Consider the following 23,663-nt stretch of genomic DNA (forward strand, 5'->3'; position numbering starts at 1 on the left):
GAGGATAATTGCTAAATTAAGATTTTTAAAAATATTTTATCAATATTATGAGTAATGGTGAATAGCTCCCAAATAGCTCCCAAATGTTTTGGTGATTGTCAATTTGACATTACTAGATTTTTATAATTAATGTTTAGTAACGAATTTTAAGAGATATAGTTATATATACACGTTTATTTGATACTTCAAACCAAATAAAATCTCTTTTCAAAATTTTTTTTTGAAAATTGTTTTCTTTATAAGTTATAATAAATTTTCATTTTAATTTAATTTTAAATAAAGATAACCCGTCCATCGGACGGGTACTAAACTAGTTCTCTATAATTCAACGTACGGTGGTGATTGTATGATGAATTGATAATGATGGTATGATAGTATATAATGATGATATATGATGATCATAATTATTTATTTATTAATAAAAATATTTAATTAATTAACTATTAACATTAATGAGTCAACTCATTTAACGATTTCACTCATGAGATTAAATGAGTTTATGGGTTGACTCAAATTATTTAAACAAATGAGTTGAATCAACACATTACCCATTTAACTCTAAACTCATTAGGTAATGGAGTTGAGTTGGGTTATCCATTTTGACACTCCTAATCGTACATATTGCTTTAACTCTTGTGAATTAAGAATTCGTGCTATTTTACGAATTAGGATTAAAATTTGATAAGATAAAATTTTACCAGTTGACAAAAAAAAATGTCATTACAAATTTTAATAGTAAAAAAAGGAAATGTATAGTCAACATTTAATTTCCTAAAAAGTATGTCAAAAGATTTAATATGATGCACAATAGTGAAAGGAGTAAAAGGAATGTGATCAATATATTTTTTTTTTGGTCAACAAAATGGTCAATATATTTATAGCATTAATTATTAATAGAATTATTGGGTAAATCATTATTTTGGTATATTGACTACTACCACAAATTTGTATTATTCTTCTATATATTTGGAAGTAAATTCAATTTTTATGTGCAAAGAGTTAAAGTCCATAGAACACCACAACCATATAGAGATTGTGGCTCAATCCAGTTTTTAGTATTGGTCTATATTAGTTTGACCAGCACTAATGTTGAAGATCTTATCTCTTTACCTAAGCTCTATTTAAATAAATCTGTTCATTATATTTTCTCCACAAACACAGCAAAAAAAAAAAGAGAGAAATCAAAATCAAAGAGTGACCATGACAAGAAAAGCGATAAAACTTGCATGGATAGAAAATGCCAACGCAAGAACAATATGTTTGAAGAGAAGGAAGGAAGGGTTAGTGAAAAAACTAAAAGAGCTAACAATATTGTGTAGTATAAATGTATGCATGATCATGTTCAGCCCTAACGAGGCTGAGCCAATGGTGTGGCCATCTGCTGAGAAGGCTCGTGGCCTCCTAGCCGATTTCAATGCCTTGTCGGAGGTCGAGAAGACGAAGAAACAAACAAGTCTCGAGTCATTCATGAAGGAGAAGATAAAGAAGGTCCATGAACAAATCATGAAGACTCGTAAGAAGAACATTAGTTATGCCATTGATCACTTGATGGTGAAACTACATCGTGGAGGTGGTATTCATGATCTTAACTTAAGTGAGATCTATGATTTGATATCTTTCTTAAGGGATAATATCATACTTTATAGGAAAATGCTAGGTTTCGCGCAATATCCTCTGCTTCAAGATCCACCGGTGCAACCACAATTTGAGGAGTTTACGACCACCACCACCACAAATGATGTTTTTGTAAGAAGCGGTCAAGAAGATGAGAGAGCTTGGAAGACTGATGAAGCTGAGAATATGATTAGCATTGGTAATGCAATAAAGGAGAATCAAAGTCATTACTTGATAGATCAATGGTTTTTCCCATCTCCTCAACAGCCAAATCCAAGAATCCACCAACAAATCCAGATGGGTGCAGTATGTTACAACAATAGTATCAGTGAAACCGCTAATATGGAGATGGAGCCTGTTGGAACCTCGATGATAACTTTCCATGGTTTGTTTGGGTCAGTCTCTCAACCTTTACAAAACCATAACGTAGATGATAATGCAGCTGTGGCTATAAGTCAACCAATCCAAAACCCTTTTAATTTCATGAGTCATGAAGAGCTGCCACCACCTAATGAGGAAGATAATGATGATGTGACGCTGTTTGATATGAATAAGGTTTGGCCACACATCAACAATAATCATATGTAGACTTCTTGGTGTTACTACATGTTTAAGTTTTAGTATTAAGTTTTTGAGGTTATGTTTGTTTGTCTGGTTAAGAAATTATGGACCTTGTTATTTTTTTTTAAGTTTGTGTTTCTTTGTTTTTGAATTTATGTTAAATCATTTTATCTAATCATTTTGGTTTACATTGATGTTTAGTTTTGTAATTTCAGTTGAGGTGTCTTTGATAAAACTCAAATTATCATATCGGTAGATTTATGAGAATTTTTGAGAAATATCACTTTCGGTGTATCCCTTTTGGTGAATCCCTTTTCAAAAATACTCATTTTATGTATCCATTTTTAAAAATACTCTTGTTTAAATATGAAAAATTATAAAGTTTTATATGGTTTATAAGGTACTTCTATATAAGAACTACTACTAAGAGTTTCGGTACAAATATTTTATAATGTTTTAAAAGGTTTTAAATCGTTTTTACAAGTTTTACAAGGTTTTAATTTTTTTTAAAGGGTTTATAAGGTTTTAAAAATTTATTTTTTGCTATATATGAAAGATATATAAAAATTTTGACACATACAAAAGTAATTGTATATCTATAAGCTTACAAACATATTTGGATAAATTTCAACAGTTTTAGTGGTTTTTTTGATAAAGTTTGAAAATGAGGTATTTTTAAAAAGTGGTATTTGAAAAGGGATATTTTTTTGAAAATTTCCCTAGATTTATTCATTTTTAATTTAAATAAATTATAATAATTTTGAAGTAGTTAAAAATAAAAATGAATTGCTCGGATTCGCTAGTGTGAGTAGCCACCTCTGCATGTTCCTTAAACATAAGATAAAGCAAAAATTATGATAAAGAGACACAAATAATAAAAGCTAACTAGATTTTAACCCGCGATAAGATATTTTCAAATATTTTTTTTGTTATTAATTTGGTTGGTTATATAAGATTGTACTATAGGCAAGCTGACAAAAAAACATTGTATTACTGTATTTTGATTGTTAATTATATGATTTAACCCGTGTAACATTTCATGACAATTTGTTTTTTTCCTTTTTCTTTTCTAATAATAGTCATTTGATCAACCTAACTAAATAAGTCCAATATTCAAAATAATGAAATAATGTTGGCATAACATGACATGACCCGCTACATCACATGACCCGCTACATCACATGACCCGTGCTACACAATTATCAATAATATTTTAGTACATACATTTTTGTATCGTTTAAGTAATATACGTCCGTTTTCAAAAATTCAAATTGCAATATATTCAAAAATGTTAATATAGATGACATATTACAAAAAAACAAAAAACATTCATAAGATGAAATTGTTATATATATACTGTATGTGAATAAAATTTGGATAACATCTTGATTTTTTTTTTTGGTCAGAAACGGTTAATGCCGGAGTCAACACTGGTCAACTGATTCACCGGTCAACGCAAAAATCAGTTGACCGGTGTACCAGAATTTAATGTCTATGGTTGACTACATGTCGTTATAAAGTTGATGCATGTGGTCATGCAATACATCTAATTCGTGTAGCTGAATGTACAATAGGATATTTGGCATGTGTGACCATGCATTCTTCTATAGCCATCTTTTTTCCAAATAAAAACCCAATTGGCAGTACACATTATGGAAATAGAAGTCCAAATCCTCCAACATTTACAACTTTATTAAAAACAAAGCCCACTTATCCTACCTAATTTAAGATAAGGACAAGAGATTAAAGTGCCACATGAGTATACGTGTCCACACGTGATAAGGAGGAGAGATAACACGAACAACACCGACCAAATCCACAATCAAGCGCAGCTCCGCCGCCGGACTTCAGATCCACCACCACACAGATAACACGAACAACACCGACCAAATCCACAATCAAGCGCAGCTCCGCCGCCGGACTTCAGATCCACCACCACACTTCTTCTACAACTTCAACCGTTGCTACTCTGAGAGAAAGTCAATGATTCCGTCTTGAATATCTTTAAGAAGATTTTGCAAATCTTCTATATCTCAAACAGATTTTATAGAAGTAAGGTTCGCCTCGGACCTAAATCATAGGCCTTTCGTGTCTTTTATTCATGACAATCGGTGGATATATTAATCCTACTTACAAGAAGAGTTGAGCTAATGGATAAACAAAGAAAATATGTCAAATAGCCCCGAGATTGAAATTTAAACATGTAGAAGAAGAGAGAAACATATCTGAACAAGTCGGAAACTTATTATCCGAACAAATACAAAAGATAATCAACATTAAGTCCTTGAAACCCAAGCCAAAAATCTTAGATTTGATTCGGAAAGACAAAAAAACAAAACACTATAATACAATCTGATCAAAATCGGAAGAGAAGCTCTCTCTGTCTAAAAGATACGAGAGAGTTAAGCGAGAGAGAGCTTTCCCCTAGTATAAATTTGGCGTTTATATACATGACGCAAATTGGTACCATTATTTCTTCTAACAAGTGAGATAATTTTTGTAATAGTATAACATTTTAAAATGGTCACATTTACATCACCAAACACATAGGAATTTATAGTACATTAAAATACTCGATATTTATTTTAATATTAAAATAAATTAAAATATTAGATATATTTTAGCTTTTAGTCAAGTAAAATGTTCATATAACTTTTTAAGAAAAATTAAACTTAAAAATATTCACAATAATGAAATTTTAAAATATTCAAAATAATGAAATTTTTAAATATTTTATATTTAAGTATTACTTTCTCCGTTTTTAAATAAGTGTTATTTTAGAACCAAATTTTTTTTTTTGAAATAAATGTCAGTCTACATCAACTAAGATGATAAAGATCCCATATATTTGAATCTTAGAGAAAAAAAAAACATATTTACCAAAAATTAATATTATGCTATATTAAATACAAATTTTTTTTTTGTTTCAATTTGATTCACAAACAATTTTAAAAAAAACAAAAATATCTGCAATTTCCCGCACAATAATATTTCAGAAAATAATTTCAATTTTCAAAAACCCTAAAATTCGAAACTTTCCCCAAATCCTTTCTACCCAATGGCGTCGGGAAAGCCTGAAGATCCGATGAACAACACGGCCGGAATGGGAACGGACGAGGAGTCTATAGCACAGCGCCGGAAGCGACTACGGCGAGTTAGCTTCGCCGACCGGGAAATTACTTCCGTCCACATTTTCAACCGGGACGAAGATTACGAGACGCCGCCAAACGCCGCCGCCGCGGAACAGCAGAACGGTGAACGAGCTGATACGTCAGAGTCTGAGGATAAAGTAATTAGGTTTTTCGGCGAATTATCTGACCGCGAAGACACTGAAGGAGATGGTGATGGTGAAGATGAGCCTATTTTGCAGAAATCGTTCTTGAGGCCGAAGTTCTCGCCATCTTCGGGAGGTAGCACTGTTGGGTCTGCTACTAGTGATGATGGTACGCTTCAATTTCATTCTCCATTACTTTGATTTTGAATGTTGCAATTGAAGAGAAGATAAAGTTTTGTACTTTGTGAATTTAGGGATTCGTTGTTGTTACTCATGTAGCTGAATCGATTTGGTATTTTTTTTATATATATCAGAGGATAGTTTCTTTGGCCCTGTGTCTTCCCAATTTATCAATCCTGGAAGATTGTCAAATACTCCTATCTCTGAAGACCACCATGATATTACGATGGACTCTACAGCATTTTCAATGCATTTTCGGAGTCTTGCGAGGTCAGACTTTGGAGATGCAAGGACACCAACAAGCAGTCATCTTCCAGTAGAAGAAAAAACACCAACTGAGGTTACCTCCAGGTCTGATACAGGAAGTGCAATGGTGTTGTTGACAAAATCTAAGAAGCTATTCCTGAAGTCTCCTCTACCTGCTGAGAAAGAAAGTGGTGGTAGAGACTCGAATGATATGAGTATCGTGGGTGAAAATTCTCGAAAATATGATTTTGGGTATATATCTCCTACATTAGAAGCTCTATTGGCAAAAAGCAAGGAATTGCTTCCTGAAGACTGTACTGTGGAAGCAAGATCGCCCATCCATGATTTTTCCTTGTCCCCTCAAAATGGACATATTCCCGTAGTTCAAGCTAATAAAGACTCACATGGTATAGATAGCAGTGGTGCTTGTCAAATCCTGTCACCTTCTGGTTCTGGCTGTCGCCCTCAAATAGTGCTGCAGGAACCAGAAAGCCAACATTACACAAAAGATGGTTCTCTTTCCTCGTCAACTGTTAGAAGGCAAAGTGCGTTTTCAGTTGGTATATTGCCCCAGTCCGTATCTTGTGTTACTCCTTCCCCTAAACAGGGTGGAAGCTTTATGAGCAAAGAAACTCGGGCACTAGTTGAGAGCTTGTCAACTATTCAGAAAAGCAAATCGAGACTTGGATTAATTCCACCCTCCCCTGGTTCTGCTCTTTCTCAAAGAATTGAGAAATCAAAGCTTCAATTATCCGGACACCGTTCTATGACTACACCATCAACTTTTGGCAGGGAAGTAGGTGTTCACACGAAAATTAATGCAGATATACCCATTACCAATTTGGAGGGTTTGTTATCTAAACATGATAATAGAACACCAATTTCTGAGAAGAAAGGCATGCCAAATAAATGCGGTAGTGGTGCACTGAGCCCTGTTGTCGACACTGGCGATAATAATAGAACACCAGTTTCAGAAAAGAAAGGCATGCCAGATCAATGCAGTAGTGGTGCATTGAGCCCTGTTATCGACACTGTCGATGACAATAGAACACGAGTTTCAGAAAAGAAAGGCATGCCAGATAAATGCAGTAGTGGTGCGTTGAGCCCTGTCGTCGATACTGGTGATGATAATAGAACACCACTTTCAGAAAAGAAGGGCATGTCAGATCAATGCCGTAGTGGTGCATCGAGCCCTGTTGTCGACACTGGCGATGATAATAGAACATCAGTTTCAGAAAAGAAAGGCATGCCAGATAAATGCAGTAGTGGTGCATTGAGCCCTGTTGTCGACACTGGTGATGATAATAGAACACCACTTTCAGAAAAGAAGGGCATGCCAGATCAATGCAGTAATGGTGCACTGAGCCCTGTTGTCGACCCTGGCGATGACAATAGAACACCAGTTTTAGAAGAGAAGGGCACGCCAGATCAGTGCAGTAGCGATGCACTGAGACCTGCTGTTGACACTAGGGGTGATAATAGAATACCAGTTTCAGAAAAGAAAGTCATGCTAGATCAATGCAGTAGTGGTGCATTAAGCCCTGCTGCTGACACTAGCGATGATAGAACACCAATTTCTGAAAGGAAAGGCGTACCAGATCAATATGGTTGTGGTGCATTGAAGTCTGCTGCCGACATAAGTAATGTGTTTGCAAGCAGAAGTCCAAAAGGAAATACTAATTCTGAGGTAGAAGGTTCATTCTTCAAACAACAGAAAAGAAATCAGACAGCCAGCACCCCTGGGAAGTTTGTGTCATCTCTAACAAATTCATCAAATGTAATGACGTCAGCATCAAAGAATTTTGTCACTCTTCAAGATCAAGAGCAGCACAGTAAAGCCACCGAAAAATCTGAGATTGGGGATGGAAATGTGACCAAGGAATATGCTAGTAATAATTCTTTGAATACCTTATCCGGCAAAGTTGATTCACTGCTTGTAGAATCTGGCGTATTACTTAGTGAGACAGGCTTCTTGAATGGCTCTGCTAAACAAAATGAGAAGGACAGTATGCTGAATAAAAATCAAAACAGAACCAACATAAGTGCTGCCCAGTTCCTTCTGAAGGATGATAATCACTTTACAGTCCATTGTGAAACAGAAGTGATCTCAGCTGAGGATGTTCCTTCTGTAGTTACAGAAACCCCTCCTAATATCCCTGGCTCTTCATCTACGGACAATAGCAAGAATGAGGCTTTGCATGTTAAGGTATAATTCTAGACCCATGTACATGTTTTGAAGAACTATCTATCCACGGTTTAAATGCATTACTCCATTTTTCAATGTGAAAAGATATTCTTGATCCTTGAAATGGTTGTAAATTTCTAAATTGGCTTTTTACTCTAACAGCTGAACCAGGTCATTCAGATTAAATGTTTTAACTCAGATACATCATAGATCTTGAGAAATTAAATGCTGGAGAAAAACTATCATATTTCGAAGCTATCCAAAGGGTATGATGATATAATTTGATGTTTAGCCAGATTTCTGAACTATATTAATTTACAGGGATCATCCAGATTGAAAAGGAAAACAGAAGATGTTGATTGTGCAGCTAGAAATTGTAGCCCCAAAGTCAGGAGAAGTACACACTATATTTCAAATACAGTGATGGACCACCCAGATGGAAACATCAATGCTAATAATTGCGGCAGAATTCGTAGACAAGTGATGAACCGGGTAGAAGTAAGTATTTGTGATAACCTATTATGCTATTAGATGTAGTTAGTTCCACTTTTCTTCATACAAATAAGTTAGTGTTCCACTACCTTGCAGATTCCAGGAAAAGTATCAGAAGAAATCAATCAAATGCTTGATCCATTGGCTGTTAAGCTGAACCCAAGAATGGTATATTATTTCTCTCTTTATGGAAACCCAAGCTGGTTACTGAGGCTGTTTCCTTCTAACTTTTATAGTTTCAGTACTAATGTTCCAAAATTGCAGATATGTAAGCTGGAAGATATATTAACACACATGAAGAAGGTTCATTTGTGTGAGATGCTTTGTCTTCAAATTCAATCTCAGGTTAGCCTATAAGAAAACTTCTGCGATCATTCTTTCGACATAATTGTACACTGATTATCTTGTTCTAATTGTAGAAAGTATCTGACGACTTGAGTGGTGCCAAGATAAAGAGGTTCTCCCTGTACTGCCTTTATATATTTTTCAGAGTAAATTAGTGCCAAGTGTATAACATTCATTGTGATTATTATTGCAGGCATGCTGAGAGTAGATCATTACTCTGCAAGTTAGCATACGAAAAAGCCAAACTTGAGTTGCTGCACCTCAAGAAAGAGATAATGATGGTAGTTAATTACTTAATGTGTTCCTCTATTTCAAACTTTCTATTGATTCTGCTTGCTTGATCAAATTTCACTTATATGGTATGCAGAAAAAGTTTCAAGCAGTGAGCAATGGTGTACAGACATCCGAAACACTGAGGTTGAATTGTGCCAACTTTCTACGTCAACATGGTTTCCGTTCTACTGGCTTGTTAAATCCTAACCACGCTGATGAGGTAACTAGACCAGTTTGAAATACCCATTACAGAAATGTGTTGGTGTGTCTAGTCTTCCCAATTTCAATAATTAGGACATGTTAACTCTTTCACAGGCTCAAATTGTTTTTTTAGTACGCATGGAACATTTTTCAGGGTGATGACCCTTTCACTCTAATGGCAGAAAAAAATATTTTGTTAGTTCGCAGATATAATGTTCTGTCCACAGGGTCTCATGATATTTTGTAGATAAGAGATGTATCCTATGCTTTATCTTATTAGTAACGCTATTTTCGTGTATTTGAAACTCGTTTTAATCCAAGTAAATAATAGACTCGTTATCTGTCGACATTTTTCTAGGCTATGATTACTAGTAAACGGGGAGAGATAACACAGGAGATCAAAGAATTGGACTCAAAAATAAAGAATTTGGTTCAATGTTTTACGACGTTCGACACAATGACAGAAGAACCGGCATATGCAGACATTATTATGATTGCTGAAGATACTTTAAAAAAGAGAACGAGTTGCAGATCCATACGTCAGGATATTCTGGTATATACTGTCTTATATTTATAGACATGGGGATCTAAAACGAAATGTGTTTCTTAACTTAAATTACCCTTCTGCTCTCGGCAGGTCTGGAAAGTTGACAGTTTGGGTGAATGGAATGATTGTCAAAGCATTGTTCTAAACTATAGTGGCCTTTTCAACCAAAGGTTGGTCCTATTGGTTTTATCTTTCCATAAGTTTTTTGATTAATCTGTTTCCACACTTTGCTACATACATGAGTGCTATTGGATTTTATTGAAAAATTTCTTGGATACGCAGGCTCACATTAAAGCCTGGCCATCCTTCATGTGTACTAGTTTCAAACAGTTTGAGTGATACACTTGTTAAGGTAAGGGTAACCAAGCTGTTTTCCTTCCATTTATACATCATCTTTCTTTTGTTTCTAATCAAGGCATTCTTCTTCAGCATTTCCCAGAGACGAATGTTTCAATTGCATTAAACTCTTTGTTTAAAGCTGAAGACTCCCAAAAGTGCATTGGTTGCTCCAATATATTGTTGGAGATTACACAGGTGTGTTTCTGTCTCAACCATCTCCTTTTGTTGCTATGGTTCTCTTAATACTATCATAGCATCTTAGGTATTTTTCTATCTTATTGAGAATTTTGTTGCAAGTCATGTTTGCTTTCTCCTTAGTGTTGTAAGTTCCTTTATAAGAATCACTTTCTCTGGATTTATTTTGTGCTAGACTAGACCTCTGAAATTTGTCTCATTTTGCTCTGAGAATGCAGAAAACCAGTTTGCTCCTACACAATCTGCTAGATGTGGCTGAGGAATTTCATTTAGCTCAAATGAATATACCAAATTTGGTCCAAGGACACTTTAATTCTCCATCAGGTAACTTATTTCCTCCTCTCAATTCCCTGTTGGTCATACTAGTTTAACAACTAGTGGCCAACACATGCACAATCATCTAATGATTAGGTCTATCTGAGATACGAACACTAGTGTCTTATTGATTGCAGCGGAGCAGCTTCAGTTGCAGATTAGCTTTCTTGACTGCACAAACGTGAGAAAACTAATTGTGGTTCTCGATTTGGCATGTTTGATCCAGTAAGTAAATAAGCAGCGCAGTAAACTATCAAGTTTTAAAGGCTTTTCGGTTATGAAATTGTGTGTGTTCTCTATGTAACAGTGGGAAGTATCCTAGTGACGTAGTTCCTTGCGAGTTACGTGAAGGAGATGTCGTTGCGTCGAAAGAACTGAAGAACGAGATAGAATCTGCAATGGACGATGTTGGATTGGGATATCCTCGGATATTGAGACTCTGCCGTTGCATTTCCAAAGTGTTGCAATCACAAAGGAGATGATGTCTATCTAATTTCATAACACTTCACATTTTGCTGGTTTTGTTTTTTTTTTTTGTAAATATGGCACAAGGGCTACTACTTCTAGTACTAGTAGTAGTCTAGTAACCTTTTGCCCTTTTAAATCTTTTAACCAAAGTCTTGAGTTTTGTATACACTGTCGTCCAAGGTAGCAGTTGATTTCTGTGCCTTAATCCTTTTGGGTGCCATGTGACTCCCTCTTTGGAGGCTATGAAGAACATCAAATCCGAGGATGAAGTCTATGTAACGTCAAGCAGTCTTCCTCGTCTTGAGTCTTAACGTACAGGTTACCTAACATTAGTTTGGTCTCACACATTAGTTGATTAGTTGATGTGTGATTGTCATATAAACTATGATTGTTTGATTTGTTTCTCTGTTTGTGTGTTAATGTATCAAAAGTATTGGCTATTTATCAATCGACAAATCATTTACTAAAGGACACTTATGAGTCCCAAAAATTGAGTTGGTAAATTGTGCGACACCTGTGACACAATGTAAACAGGTGAAAGTGGTGTAGGCCACTCTTATCCCATCTTTTATAAATATCTTACATTGAACCTACCTATTCTAGATCTTGGTCATGGGACCTTATTGACTATGTAGACTAATGTAGTAATGTTCTTATCTTATCTTTCCCAATTTGCAAGACAAGTCCTTAGGAAAAATTATTGTCTTTGTCAAATATGATTTCAGTTACACAACACCTTCAAATCTCACGAGTATACATGGTTCAAACCTTTTCGAACTTACGTCAACTTAGGATATCTCTACAAATTTACGTCCAACATTCTCGAACATGGAAACCCTTACAAATTTACGCCATGAAACTGGGAAACCTTTACAAATTTACACATAAAATCTGAAAATTCTTACAAATTTACGTCACAAAATCTGGAAATTTGGAAATCCTTACAAATTTTCTTACAAATTTACGTCACATAATCTGGAATTTGGAAATCCTTACAAATTTACGCCTTGAAACAGAGAAATCTCAACAAATTTACACCCTGAAAACTGTAAACCCTTTGAAATTATATTTTACAAATCGACTTCAATTTCTCTATCAAGAAAAAATCAAACGATGGAATGAACCAATGTTCATTAAAGAAGGATTTACTTCTCAAATTACTAGATTATAGAATAAGAAATAGTTTAAACTACAATGAGGAAATAACCAAAAGAATTCACAGAGAAATCTCAAAACTAACAGAGAACAAATGAAGAATCATAAGATAACATATTTAACACAAATCACATGAATGATCCATACATGTTTGCTTTCATTTCACAAGATTCTTCACGACCTTTGAGCTCCATATGATTTCCACTACTGATCGCAACTTCTATTTCCCACCCTCCACGCATTCATCACTTCTTAACCCTTCTTTTACTATATCAAATTTACGCCATGAAATAGGGAGATCCATATATATTTTTCTTTCTTGTGAAAAGATTCTTCACTGCCTTTAAACTCCAGATGATCTCCACTGTTGATCGTAACTTCTATTCTCCACCCTCCACGTGTCCATCACTTCTTAACCCTTCTTTTTCTATATCAATTTACGGCATGAAATAATGAGATCCATATATTTTTTTCTTTCTTTCACAAGATTCTTCACTGCCTTTGAGCTCCAGATGATCTCCACTGTTGATCGTAACTTCTATTCTCCACCCTCCACGTGTCCATCACCTCTTAACCCTTATTTTTCTATATCAATTTACGCCATGAAATAGGGAGATCTATATGTTTTTTTTTCTTTCATTCACAAGATTCTTCACTGCCTTTGAGCTCCATATGATCTCCACTGTTGATCGTAACTTCTATTCTCCACCCTCCACGTGTCCATCACTTCTTAACCCTTATTTTTCTATATCAATTTACGCCATGAAATACGGAGATCCATATACTTTTTTTTCTTTCACAAGATTTTTCACTGCTTTTGAGCTACAGATGATCTCCACTGTTGATCGTAACTTCTATTCTCCACCCTCCACGTGTCCATTACTTCTTAACCCTTATTTTTCTATATCAATTTACGCCATGAAATAGGGAGATCCATATATTTTTTCTTTCTTTCACAAGATTCTTCACTGCCTTTGAGCTCCATATGATCTCGACTATTGATCGTAACTTCTATTCTCCACCCTCCACCCTCCACGTGTCCTTTACTTCTTAACCCTTATTTTTCTATATCAATTTACGCCATGAAATAGGGAGATCCATATATTTTTTTCTTTCTTTCACAAGATTCTTCACTATCTGTGAGCTCCAGATGATCTCCACTATTAATCGTAACTTCTATTTTCCACCCTCCACGTGTCCATCACTTCTTAACCCTTCTTTTTCTATATCAATTTATGCCATGAAATAAGGAGATCCATATATATTTTTTCTTTTTTTCACAAAATTCTTCACTGCATTTGAGCTTTAGATGATCTCCACTGTTGATCGTAACTTCTATTCTCCACCCTCCACGTGTCCATCACCTCTTAACCCTTATTTTTCTATTTCAATTTACGCCATGAAATAAAGAGATCCATATGTTTTTTTCTTTCTTTCACAAGATTCTTTACTGCCTTTGAGCTTCAGATGATCTCCACTGTTGATCGTAACTTCTATTCTCCACCCTCCACGTGTCCATCACTTCTTAACCCTTATTTTTCTATATCAATTTACGCCATGAAATATGGAGATCCATATACTTTTTTTCTTTCTTTCACAAGATTCTTCACTGCTTTTGAGCTCCAGATGATCTCCACTGTTGATCGTAACTTCTATTCTCCACCCTCCACGTGTCCATCACCTCTTAACCCTTATTTTCAATATAAATTTACGCCATGAAATAGGGAGATCCATATATATATTTTTTTCTTTCACAAGATTTTTCACTGCCTTTGAGCTCCATATGATCTCCACTATTGATCGTAACTTCTATTCTCCACCCTCCACGTGACCATTACTTCTTAACCCTTATTTTTCTATATCAATTTACGCCATGAAATAGGGAGATCCATATATTTTTTCTTTCTTTCACAAGATTCTTCACTGCCTTTGAGCTCTAGATGATCTCCACTTTTGATCGTAACTTCTATTCTCCACCCTCCATGTGTCCATCACTTCTTAACACTTATTTTTCTATATCAATTTACACCATGAAATAGGGAGATCCATATATTTTTTTCTTTTTTTCACAAGATTCTTCACTGCCTTTGAGCTCCAGATTATCTTCACTGTTGATTGTAACTTCTATTCTCCACCCTCCACGTGTCCATCATTTCTTAACCTTTTTTTTACTATATCAATTTACGTCATGAAATAGGAAGATCCAAATATTTTTTTCTTTCTTTCACAAGATTCTTCACTGCCTTTGAGCTTCAGATGATCTCCACTGTTGATCGTAACTTCTATTCTCCACCCCCACGTGTCCATCACTTCTTAACCCTCCTTTTACTATATTAATTTAGACCATGAAATAGGGAGATCTATATATATATATTTATGTTTTCCTTTTTCACCATTCTCCATTATCTTTGAGCTCTACATGATATCCACGACTAATCGCAACTTCTATTTCTCATCTTCCACGCTTTCATCACTTCTTAACCCTCCTTATACTATATCAACACCATGAATTAGGTAGATCCATATATGTATTGCTTTCTTTTCACACGATTCTTCACTACCTTTGAGATCCATTGTTGATCGCAACTTCTATTCTCTATCATCCAAGTGTCCATCATTTCTTAACCCTTCTCTTACAATATAAATTTAGGCCATGAAATAGAAGGATCCATATACGTTATGCTTTCTTTTTACACGATTCTTCATTGCCTTTGAGCTCCAAATGATCTTCACTGTTAATTGCAACTTCTATTATCCACCCTACACACGTCCATCACTTTTTAACCCTCTTTTTACTATATCAATTTAAGCCATGAAATAGGGAAAAATTCACTTTTTAACCCTTCTTTTACTATATCAATTTAGGCCATGAAACAAGGAAAACTCTACAAATTTACGCCCCGAAACCCGGGTCATCCTCCACCCCACCACCACATGCATATTCAAAATAACTCTCTTTCTTGCACTTTTGTACCTTTTTTGGTTTGAAGAATGTAACTTATAAAAGAGACTATAATCCAATCTTACTATTTGAATAGCTTAATTGCTCATATGAGTTTGTAAACATGAGTTCTCAATCCACACATACACATAGATTCATGAAAATTATGTTCAAACAAGAGCTCCATTACACATGGGTATATATATAACTCACAGGATATGTACATAAGATTACCCATCCCCGGTCGAGAATCAACCGTGACGCAAGCCTAATTCATAGTAAAATAGCTGTACACATCAAACACACCCAAACAAACAAAAACCCTCTATACAGTGAAAAGCAGTCACCAAACAGTAGAAGGAGAAAGCTGGTGGTCTTCTGCTACAACAACAAGAGGAGTCCTACACAATGGGCAAGTGATGTTCCAATAGTCTATCCATTTCTCCAAGCATGTTTTGTGAAACAAGTGGCCACACTTTAGCTTGTTGATCTCTGAATCCCCTTCGAATTTCGAAAGGCACACCGAGCACTCGTTGTCCGCCTGTTTCTTGCACCTGCACAAGCTCTCAAACCTCAGTGTAGGAGTCTTGTTCCTGAATTCCTCAAGGAAACTCTCTGGCTGGCAGACCCGGAAATCAAAAGGCTCTGAAGTTGGATTCTCTAAAGACGTCGTCACAGAGGAAGGCGAGGACGAAGGAGGCGAGAGACGGATTCCTACTATGCCAAGGACTGATCGGACAATGCCTTTGACAATGGAGATTGATAATGCTGTGTTAACTAATATCACACAGAGCATTCCTTCTGATGGACCAGGAAGACTTGATAGACCCATCTTTCGATTCTTGAACTGCTAACAACAGGTTTGCTCTGGATTCGATGTAAATCTTGATCCAATCTTTGTCGGTCCAAGGTATATGATCTGTAAAAACACCATTATGGACAAATCAGCACACACCAGAAGAAGACTCATGATATAAACTGAAAATCTAAGGCATTCCAACTAAAGCACATAGATTTCAATGTCAATCAATGCTTAGTATCAGCAAGCAAGACAGTTAAAGGTCTCATATAATGATCTTGATCCAGAAACAGACTTAACTCTAAATCTTAAACCAAAAACCAAAACCAAAGCACAAAGCTTTATCAAGTTGATTGACTAAAATCTTTCGAGGTGGCCTCAAACCCAGAAAACACAAATCAGTCTCAAAAGGGTTCAAGAATCTTCGTTCAATTAGTTCCACAGACGAGTCTACCTCATACCACACACAATATCTTGACCTTAAATCAAGAAACAAAGATCAAAAACCTCTTAAAGATTCAAACTTTATGAAAGAAACAAGAACAATTTGAAATCTTTACAACTCTAAAACATCAATCAAAACCATAAACAACCAATCAAAGGTTGGGTAAAAATCGAAACTTTAGTGAAAAGAGATGAAACTACGAACCTCAAGAGTCAAGTAAGAGAAGGCGATGATCAAGAATTCAGAGTAAAGATGGAGTCTTTTGTGAGTTTTCTCTGGTGTGAAAAAGTAGTGATGGAATCTGAGAGAAAGTGTTGTGTGTTTTTGATACAAGAGGAGGTTCCAATTGTTGTTTAATATATAGCAAAGCAAATATCAAAAGACTTTTAACCAGAGAAGCATTTAACTATGGTTAGTCAATCTAGTTTAAGTCTATCTCAGCCTTTTCAGGTTCTTGAGTTAACCATGGTTACTTTATATCAACAATTGTACTTGCTTCCAATATTTTTTTTTTTATATTCCATTTTGTTTAATCATACACACTGCCAAAATAATAATAATAATCCAATGTTTATAAGCAAAGATATTAGTAAGTGTAAGGTGTTTTCATTTGTTATATGTAATGCTTGGCACTAACTTTTGTTTTTGGGTGTGTATACTTGAATACTTCTTTACACTCAAGAATTTTATATGAATAAACATTGTTACAATATTAATCTTATTTTTGACTTATATTAATACTTCATCTCCAAAAATTTACATTGTATTTTGCGTTTTATTTACATTACAATATTATATTCACTATATTTTTTTGTAAAGATAGAAGATCAATAATATACTAATTATCATGTTTTAAAATCTAAAATACCATTTATTACTATTTAAAATATTAAATAAATTTTCACATTTTGGAAAAGTGTTTCCGCTTTTACCAATATCGTATTAATTATAATCTAATTGGAAAATACAAAACATCATTAATCTACTAAAATTAGTTTTTTAGCGTTTTATATTTTTTTGAAATTTTTCTTCAATTTTTTTTTTCGCTAACAATTATTCACACGACATATATCCATATCGACTAATAGAACATACAATTACAAATAATAAATAGAAACCAAAGATTCGAAAAAAATATATAAATTATATACCAAAAATTTTCATAAAATAAGGCGATAGATAATATGGATATTAGGTTAAACACAAGCAATTAAAATTTAATTACCTGATACTTTCACTATAAATTAAAAAGTTTTATTGAGAATATAATTTTTTTTTAACCTAAAATATACACGTTTAAATTGTTCTCATCAGTCCAATTTTAAACCACATCAAGCCTCTTATGTATGTATGCATTCGAAACGTTTAGAATTACAAGTTTTATGAGTTAGGTGGTCACTACTTTTTGTTAGGTTGTTTATATAATTGGAGGATATAATAGTAGTAGTAGGTATCATGGAGAGCTATTGCTATAGCTTTCTATATAAATACGATGAGACAATTCACACAAAGATACGAACCATAAATTTAATACTACTACTAGCCTAGTATTATTATACTACTACACAACCTTTAAACTAATTTAACACTTGATTTACAAAAAAAATTTGTCGTTCAAAAACCCGACATAAGGATTATAATCGAATTGATTCCAAAGAAAAGAAAATAAAAAATTTGATTTGTCGTTATCGCAATCTGAAATATAAAACATGTCACGACACATTTTTGTTACGTTGTAATGTATTGAGTAAACTTCACGTTGGCCATGTGTCCTCTCTCACGGACCCTCACAGGACCTTGCGGCCTTCATGTTCCAAACACTTTTGTCTTTATTTTTACTTGTGTCCTCTTCTGATCTCTTTTGAATTATTTGGATGTGTGTACAAGCGAATTGTTAGAATACTCCAAAGGCTCTCACATGGTCCGACCCTTATCGATAGGACAAAGATTTAGAAAAAAAAAAAGAAAAATCGAATGAGAGCTAATGAAAATGTTTGAACAAACTATAATGTAACTTAGGTATAGGTGGCACTAAAACGTATAGGGAAGCAACCAATAAACAACTTAGTGTTGAAATCTAGATTTACTTAAGTGTGTCATTGGTATTTTAAATTGAGTAGAATAGGTAAGCTCTTGATAATTTGAACTGCAATAATTGGTTTCAAAAAATTGCAATGGATATAATTAGTATATAACGTGTAAAACTTCAACACGGAATGATAATTTTTTTTCTTTCTCTTTTTGGAAGTTTTTAGTTTTATCGAAATGAAATTTTTGCAGTTTTTAGGTTTATCAAGTGAAATTACTTTTACAGTTTCTAGTGTAAAATTTCAACACAGAATGATAATTTTTTTAATATGTAGAGATTTATGTTATCTAACTTACATCGTGAAAGTGCATTTAGTAAGGAAATGTGTTCAAACATCTCGTGACGATGCTTGAGGATATGCGGACACGAAAATCTCGTGAAAGTGTATTCAGTGCGGATATGTCCAAATAAACTTTTAGTGCGAGAATACGGAGGAAAGAGATAAACAGACTGACAGAAAACCGTTTTAGTTGAAACGTTACAACTTTCTTTAATCGCATAACATGCCAAGAAAAACAAATTATTCTAGACTTTCATAATATGATATCGAAGATCACCTCTAATAATTAAGAGTATTTAACTTAATATAAAAGTATATTTTTTAATTTATTTCGTTATTTAATTAAATTATAAATGATAAATAAAAACTAAAATTTTTTAACAAGACATATGGTATTTTAGGTTCTAAATATAAAAATTATGGATTCACAATGTAAATACTATAGAACCCATCTCTATTTTCTCTCTTTCATTTTAGTTTTTTTTTGCTTGAAAAACTCATTTAGAATCCTCTATTGGAGGTGCTCTAAGTAAAGCAACTTGCATGGCGGGTCGATCTAACCATTTGTTCAACTCATGTATCCCTCAGTTATAGTGTTAAAACATATTTATATCACCTGCATTTTTAGTGATAAAAGTTTAGACATAGAGATTTATATCACCTACATTTTTAGTGATAAAATTTTAAGCGTAGAGATTTATATCACCTACATTGTGAAAGTGCATTTAGTGCAGAAATATGTTCAAACATCTCGTGACGATGCTTTGAATGAGGATATGCGGACACGAATATCTTGTGAAGGTGTATTCAATGCGGATATGTCCAAATAACCTTTTAGTGTGAGAATACGGAGGAAAGAGATAGACAGACTTACAGATATCCGTGTTTTAGTGGAAACGTTTCAACTATCTTTAATAGCATATCATGCAAAAACAAAACAAATTATACCTTGAATAGAGTTTCATAATATTATATCCAAGATTACCTCCAATAATTAGGAGTATTTAACTCATTATAAAAATATATATTTTTAATTTATTTTGTTATTTAATTAAATTGTAAATGATAAATAAAAAACTAACAAATTATAACAAGACATATGGTATTTTTAGGTTCTAAATATAAAAACTATAGATGCTAAATGTAAATACTATAGAACCCATCTCTATTTTCTCTCTTTCATTTTAGTTTTTTTGTTAAAAGCTCATTTAGAATCTTCTATTAGTGGTGTTCTAAGTAAAGCAACTTGCATGGCAAGTCGATCTAACTGTTTGTTCAACTCATGGATCCCTTAGTTATAGTGTTGAAACATATTTATATCACCTCCATTTTTTGTGATAAAAGCTTAGACATACAGATTTATATCACCTACATTTTTAGTGATTAAATTTTAGACGTAAAGATTTATATCACCTATATTGTGAAAGTGCATTTAGTGCAGAAATAAGTTCAAACATCTCGTGACGATGCTTTTAATAAGGTTATGCCGACACAAAAAACTTGTGAAGGTGTATTCAGTGCGAATATGTCCAAATAACCTTTTAGTGCGAGAATACAGATGAAACAGATAGACATATTGATAGAAAATGTGTTTTAGCGGAAATGTTTCAACTATCTTCAATAGCATATCAAGCCAAGAAAAACAAATTATACCTTGAATAGAGTTTCACAATGTACGATATTCAAGATCACCTCAAATAATTAGGAGTATATAACTCAATATAAAAGTATATTTTTTTAATTTATTTTGTTATTTAATTAATTTTTAATGATAAAAAAAAATAACAAATTATAACAAGAAATATGGTATTTTAGGTTCTAAATATAAAAACTATTGATTCTAAATGTAAATACTATAGAACCCATCTCTATTTTCTCTTTTTCATTTTAGTTTTTTTTTTTGCTTTAAAAACTCATTTAGAGTCCTCTATTGGATGTGCTCTAAGTAAAGCAACTTGCATGGCAGATTGATCTAACCGTTTGTTCAACTCATGTATCCCTTAGTTATAGTGTTGAAACATATTTATATCACCTGCATTTGTAGTAATAAAAGTTTAGACGTAGAGACTTATATCACCTACATTTTTAGTGATAAAAGTTTAGACGTAGAGATTTATATCACCTACATCAAAGTGCATTTAGTGCAGAAATATGTTAAAACATCTCGTGACGATGCTTTTAATGAGGATATGCGTACACGAGAATTTTGTGAATATTCAGTGCGGATATGTCCAAATAACCTTTTAGTGCGAGAATACGGAGGAAAGAGATAGACAGACTGACAGAAAACCGTGTTTTAGTAGACACGTTTCAAGTATCATTAATAGCATATCATGCCAAGAAAAACAAATTATACTTTGAATAGAGTTTCATAATACGATATCCAAGATCACCTCCAATAATTAGGAGTATTCAACTCAATATAAAAGTATATTTTTAATTTATTTTGTTATTTAATTAAATTATAAATGATAAATAAAAACTAACAAATTTTAACAAGACATATGGTATTTTAGGTTCTAAATTTAAAAATTATGGATGCTAAATGTAAATACTATAGAACCCATATCTATTTTCTCTCTTTCATTTTAGTTTTTTTTGTTTAAAAAACTCATTTAGAACCCTCTATTTGGGGGTGCTCTAAGTAAAGCAAGTGGCATGGCAGATCGATCTAACCGTTTGTTTAACTCATGGATCCCTTAGTTATAGTGTTGAAACATATTTATATCACTTACATTTTTAGTGATAAAAGTTTAGACGTAGAGATTTATATCCCCTGCATTGTGAAAGTGCATTTAGTGCAGAAATATGTTCAAACATCTCGTGATGATGCTTTTAATGAGAAAAGAGGCAGACACGAAAATCTCGTGAAGGTGCATTCAGTGCGGATCTGTCAAACTATCTTTTTAGTGCGAGAATACGAAGAAACAGATGGACAGGCTCACAGAACACCGTGTTTTCGTGAAAACGTTCCAACTATCTTTAATAGCATGTCATGCCAAAATGAATATTTTTACCCTGTTAGAGTGTCACAATATGATACCTAAGTAAAGCAAGTGGCATGGTAAGTCTATCTAACCATTTTTTCAACTCGTGGATCCCTTAGTTATAATGTTAAAACCTTTTTTTTTTTTCTTTTAACGAAACCTAGTTGTTTTGACTACCTTATGTGAATATACAACTCATGAATTTTGTGTTAATATACATTTTTTGTTGTAGATCTTCTATGTGTGCCCACTCATTTCTAGAGTCATATATATGAAAGTATTTGCAAGGAAGAGTATAGTTAGTTTCACTCAAAATGATGTTAAGATAACCAAAGATTGACATTGTGAATGGAGCACTCGATAGAGGAAGCAATATATCTCCAATAGTTCAAAGTTGCGAATGAGAGTTGCTATTGTAGATCTGGAAAGACTGTCTTTCACACGCCAATGCTACGACAAATCCTCATGTTTATACAAAAAAATTTATGTTAGCTACTTCAAGAATCTACAAATTGTTATGTTCTTGATCACATAGTTTTTTCAAAGCAGATAACACATTCAGATCGAGAAGACTCCACACATGAATATGATTCTACTAAGACCAAAACAAAGCTTTACACAGTTCAAATTACTAGCCACTTTGCTGCAGGAATAGTCAATAGGGCACTTTGTGATTACTTGGCTGCTTAAGACCATCATTTGTAGAGTAACCCTTGTGGGATACTTAAAATAAAATAAATAATATAATTAACATTAAATTAATCAAATCAATCCATTAATAACTTTAAACAAATCAAACGATTTGAATTCGAAAGAATGATGTTGAATATTGTTTAACTTCGCGGGATTAACTTCGCGGGATCTACATGAATATTGTTTCTGCCTTTCGCCGGTTGAAGGAGAGAAAAAAGTGACAGAGTCGTGTTGGGGAGAAAGAAAGAAAATGGGGGAAACTAATTTTTTTCCCCTTTTCTATTTTCTTCATCTTCCAATCACACTGAGCCACGTGGCGGTTCTTATGCGATTCTTCCAACGCATGAAGAAGCAAGGATTCTCTTTTTTTATAGGCCATTCTTCTTTGTTTTTCAATCAATCTTGGCCCACTTTAAAATTAAGCAACCCATTGGATCTCCACAGTAATGCTGGTGTAACAAATTATACACTAGTAGTATATATATATCTTCTGTGAATCGTCATAAACTCATAGTGATATGTTACATATGAAAATGTTTAAGTTTAAGTAACAATAGTTCTCATCAGTACAAAGAAAGAGACAAATTACATATAACCAAACCAGCTTAAACGTGCCCTTCACGGCATCTTTACCAAATCCTAACTTAGGACACAAGTCAAACTCTTTTCTTCGATATCTTTCGATGAGAAGCTGTTGGCAATTCGAAAGACGAAAATTCCTATACCATTTAGTAGCCGAGTTCACCACGACACTCGGTTTGTAGATACAAACTAATCCGTCACAGCTACCGTAACAGAACATGCTTCCGGTAACAGGAAACGTGGCTGTGGTAATGAATCCACAATAGAGCAGGGACGATGCCTTATCAATATATTGTAGGTATTGTCTTGTCATTGTCTTTTCAACCACATTGCCTTGTCTCTCTAATCGATATCAAGAGACTACAGAGGAGAAGAGGCTTTACCAAATATATATATACACACACACGGAAAGAAAAAAGGAAAACAGTCTCAGCCCAATTAAGTAAGATATGGAAAA

The 23,663-nt window shown here is 33.8% G+C and overlaps 2 protein-coding genes, 1 long non-coding RNA gene and 1 pseudogene across 3 annotated transcripts; 3 read left to right on the forward strand and 1 right to left on the reverse strand.

The window, feature by feature from the left end:
* The first annotated feature begins 1,226 nt into the window (after positions 1 to 1,226).
* On the forward strand, positions 1,227 to 2,202 carry LOC17893656 (annotated as a pseudogene).
* Positions 2,203 to 5,170: 2,968 nt separating this feature from the next.
* On the forward strand, positions 5,171 to 11,703 carry LOC17891056. Its single transcript, XM_023786215.1, has 15 exons — positions 5,171 to 5,618; positions 5,764 to 8,081; positions 8,382 to 8,558; positions 8,649 to 8,720; positions 8,817 to 8,897; positions 8,972 to 9,009; positions 9,091 to 9,178; positions 9,265 to 9,390; positions 9,730 to 9,924; positions 10,009 to 10,088; positions 10,201 to 10,270; positions 10,348 to 10,452; positions 10,671 to 10,776; positions 10,905 to 10,992; positions 11,075 to 11,703. Exons 1-15 carry the CDS (start codon positions 5,234 to 5,236, stop codon positions 11,247 to 11,249), a joined length of 4,104 nt encoding a protein of 1,367 aa, XP_023641983.1. The 5' UTR covers positions 5,171 to 5,233; the 3' UTR covers positions 11,250 to 11,703.
* Positions 11,704 to 15,456: 3,753 nt separating this feature from the next.
* LOC17890787 (probable E3 ubiquitin-protein ligase XERICO) lies at positions 15,457 to 16,917 on the reverse strand. Its single transcript, XM_006298646.2, has 2 exons — positions 16,780 to 16,917; positions 15,457 to 16,250 (listed from the first exon to the last, which is right to left on the reverse strand). Exon 2 carries the CDS (start codon positions 16,161 to 16,163, stop codon positions 15,675 to 15,677), a length of 489 nt encoding a protein of 162 aa, XP_006298708.1. The 5' UTR covers positions 16,164 to 16,250; positions 16,780 to 16,917; the 3' UTR covers positions 15,457 to 15,674.
* A 4,838-nt stretch (positions 16,918 to 21,755) lies between these two features.
* Positions 21,756 to 22,496, forward strand: LOC111831662. The gene is made up of 2 exons (XR_002834782.1): positions 21,756 to 22,008; positions 22,164 to 22,496. It is a non-coding gene; the product is annotated as an uncharacterized LOC111831662 (long non-coding RNA).
* Positions 22,497 to 23,663: the final 1,167 nt, after the last annotated feature.

Source organism: Capsella rubella, unplaced genomic scaffold, assembly GCF_000375325.1.
Source record: "Capsella rubella cultivar Monte Gargano unplaced genomic scaffold, Caprub1_0 scaffold_3, whole genome shotgun sequence".
Classification (NCBI taxonomy): Eukaryota; Viridiplantae; Streptophyta; class Magnoliopsida; order Brassicales; family Brassicaceae; genus Capsella; species Capsella rubella.

Excerpts from the sequence above, each read along its gene's own strand:
- LOC17891056 (XM_023786215.1), top strand. The coding sequence starts at position 5,234 with ATGGCGTCGGGAAAGCCTGAAGATCCGATGAACAACACGGCCGGAATG. Across the intron at positions 5,619-5,763 it reads GTCTGCTACTAGTGATGATG|AGGATAGTTTCTTTGGCCCT; the intron begins GTACGCTTCAAT and ends TATATATATCAG. Across the intron at positions 10,271-10,347 it reads TGAGTGATACACTTGTTAAG|CATTTCCCAGAGACGAATGT; the intron begins GTAAGGGTAACC and ends ATTCTTCTTCAG.
- LOC17890787 (XM_006298646.2), bottom strand. The coding sequence starts at position 16,163 with ATGGGTCTATCAAGTCTTCCTGGTCCATCAGAAGGAATGCTCTGTGTG.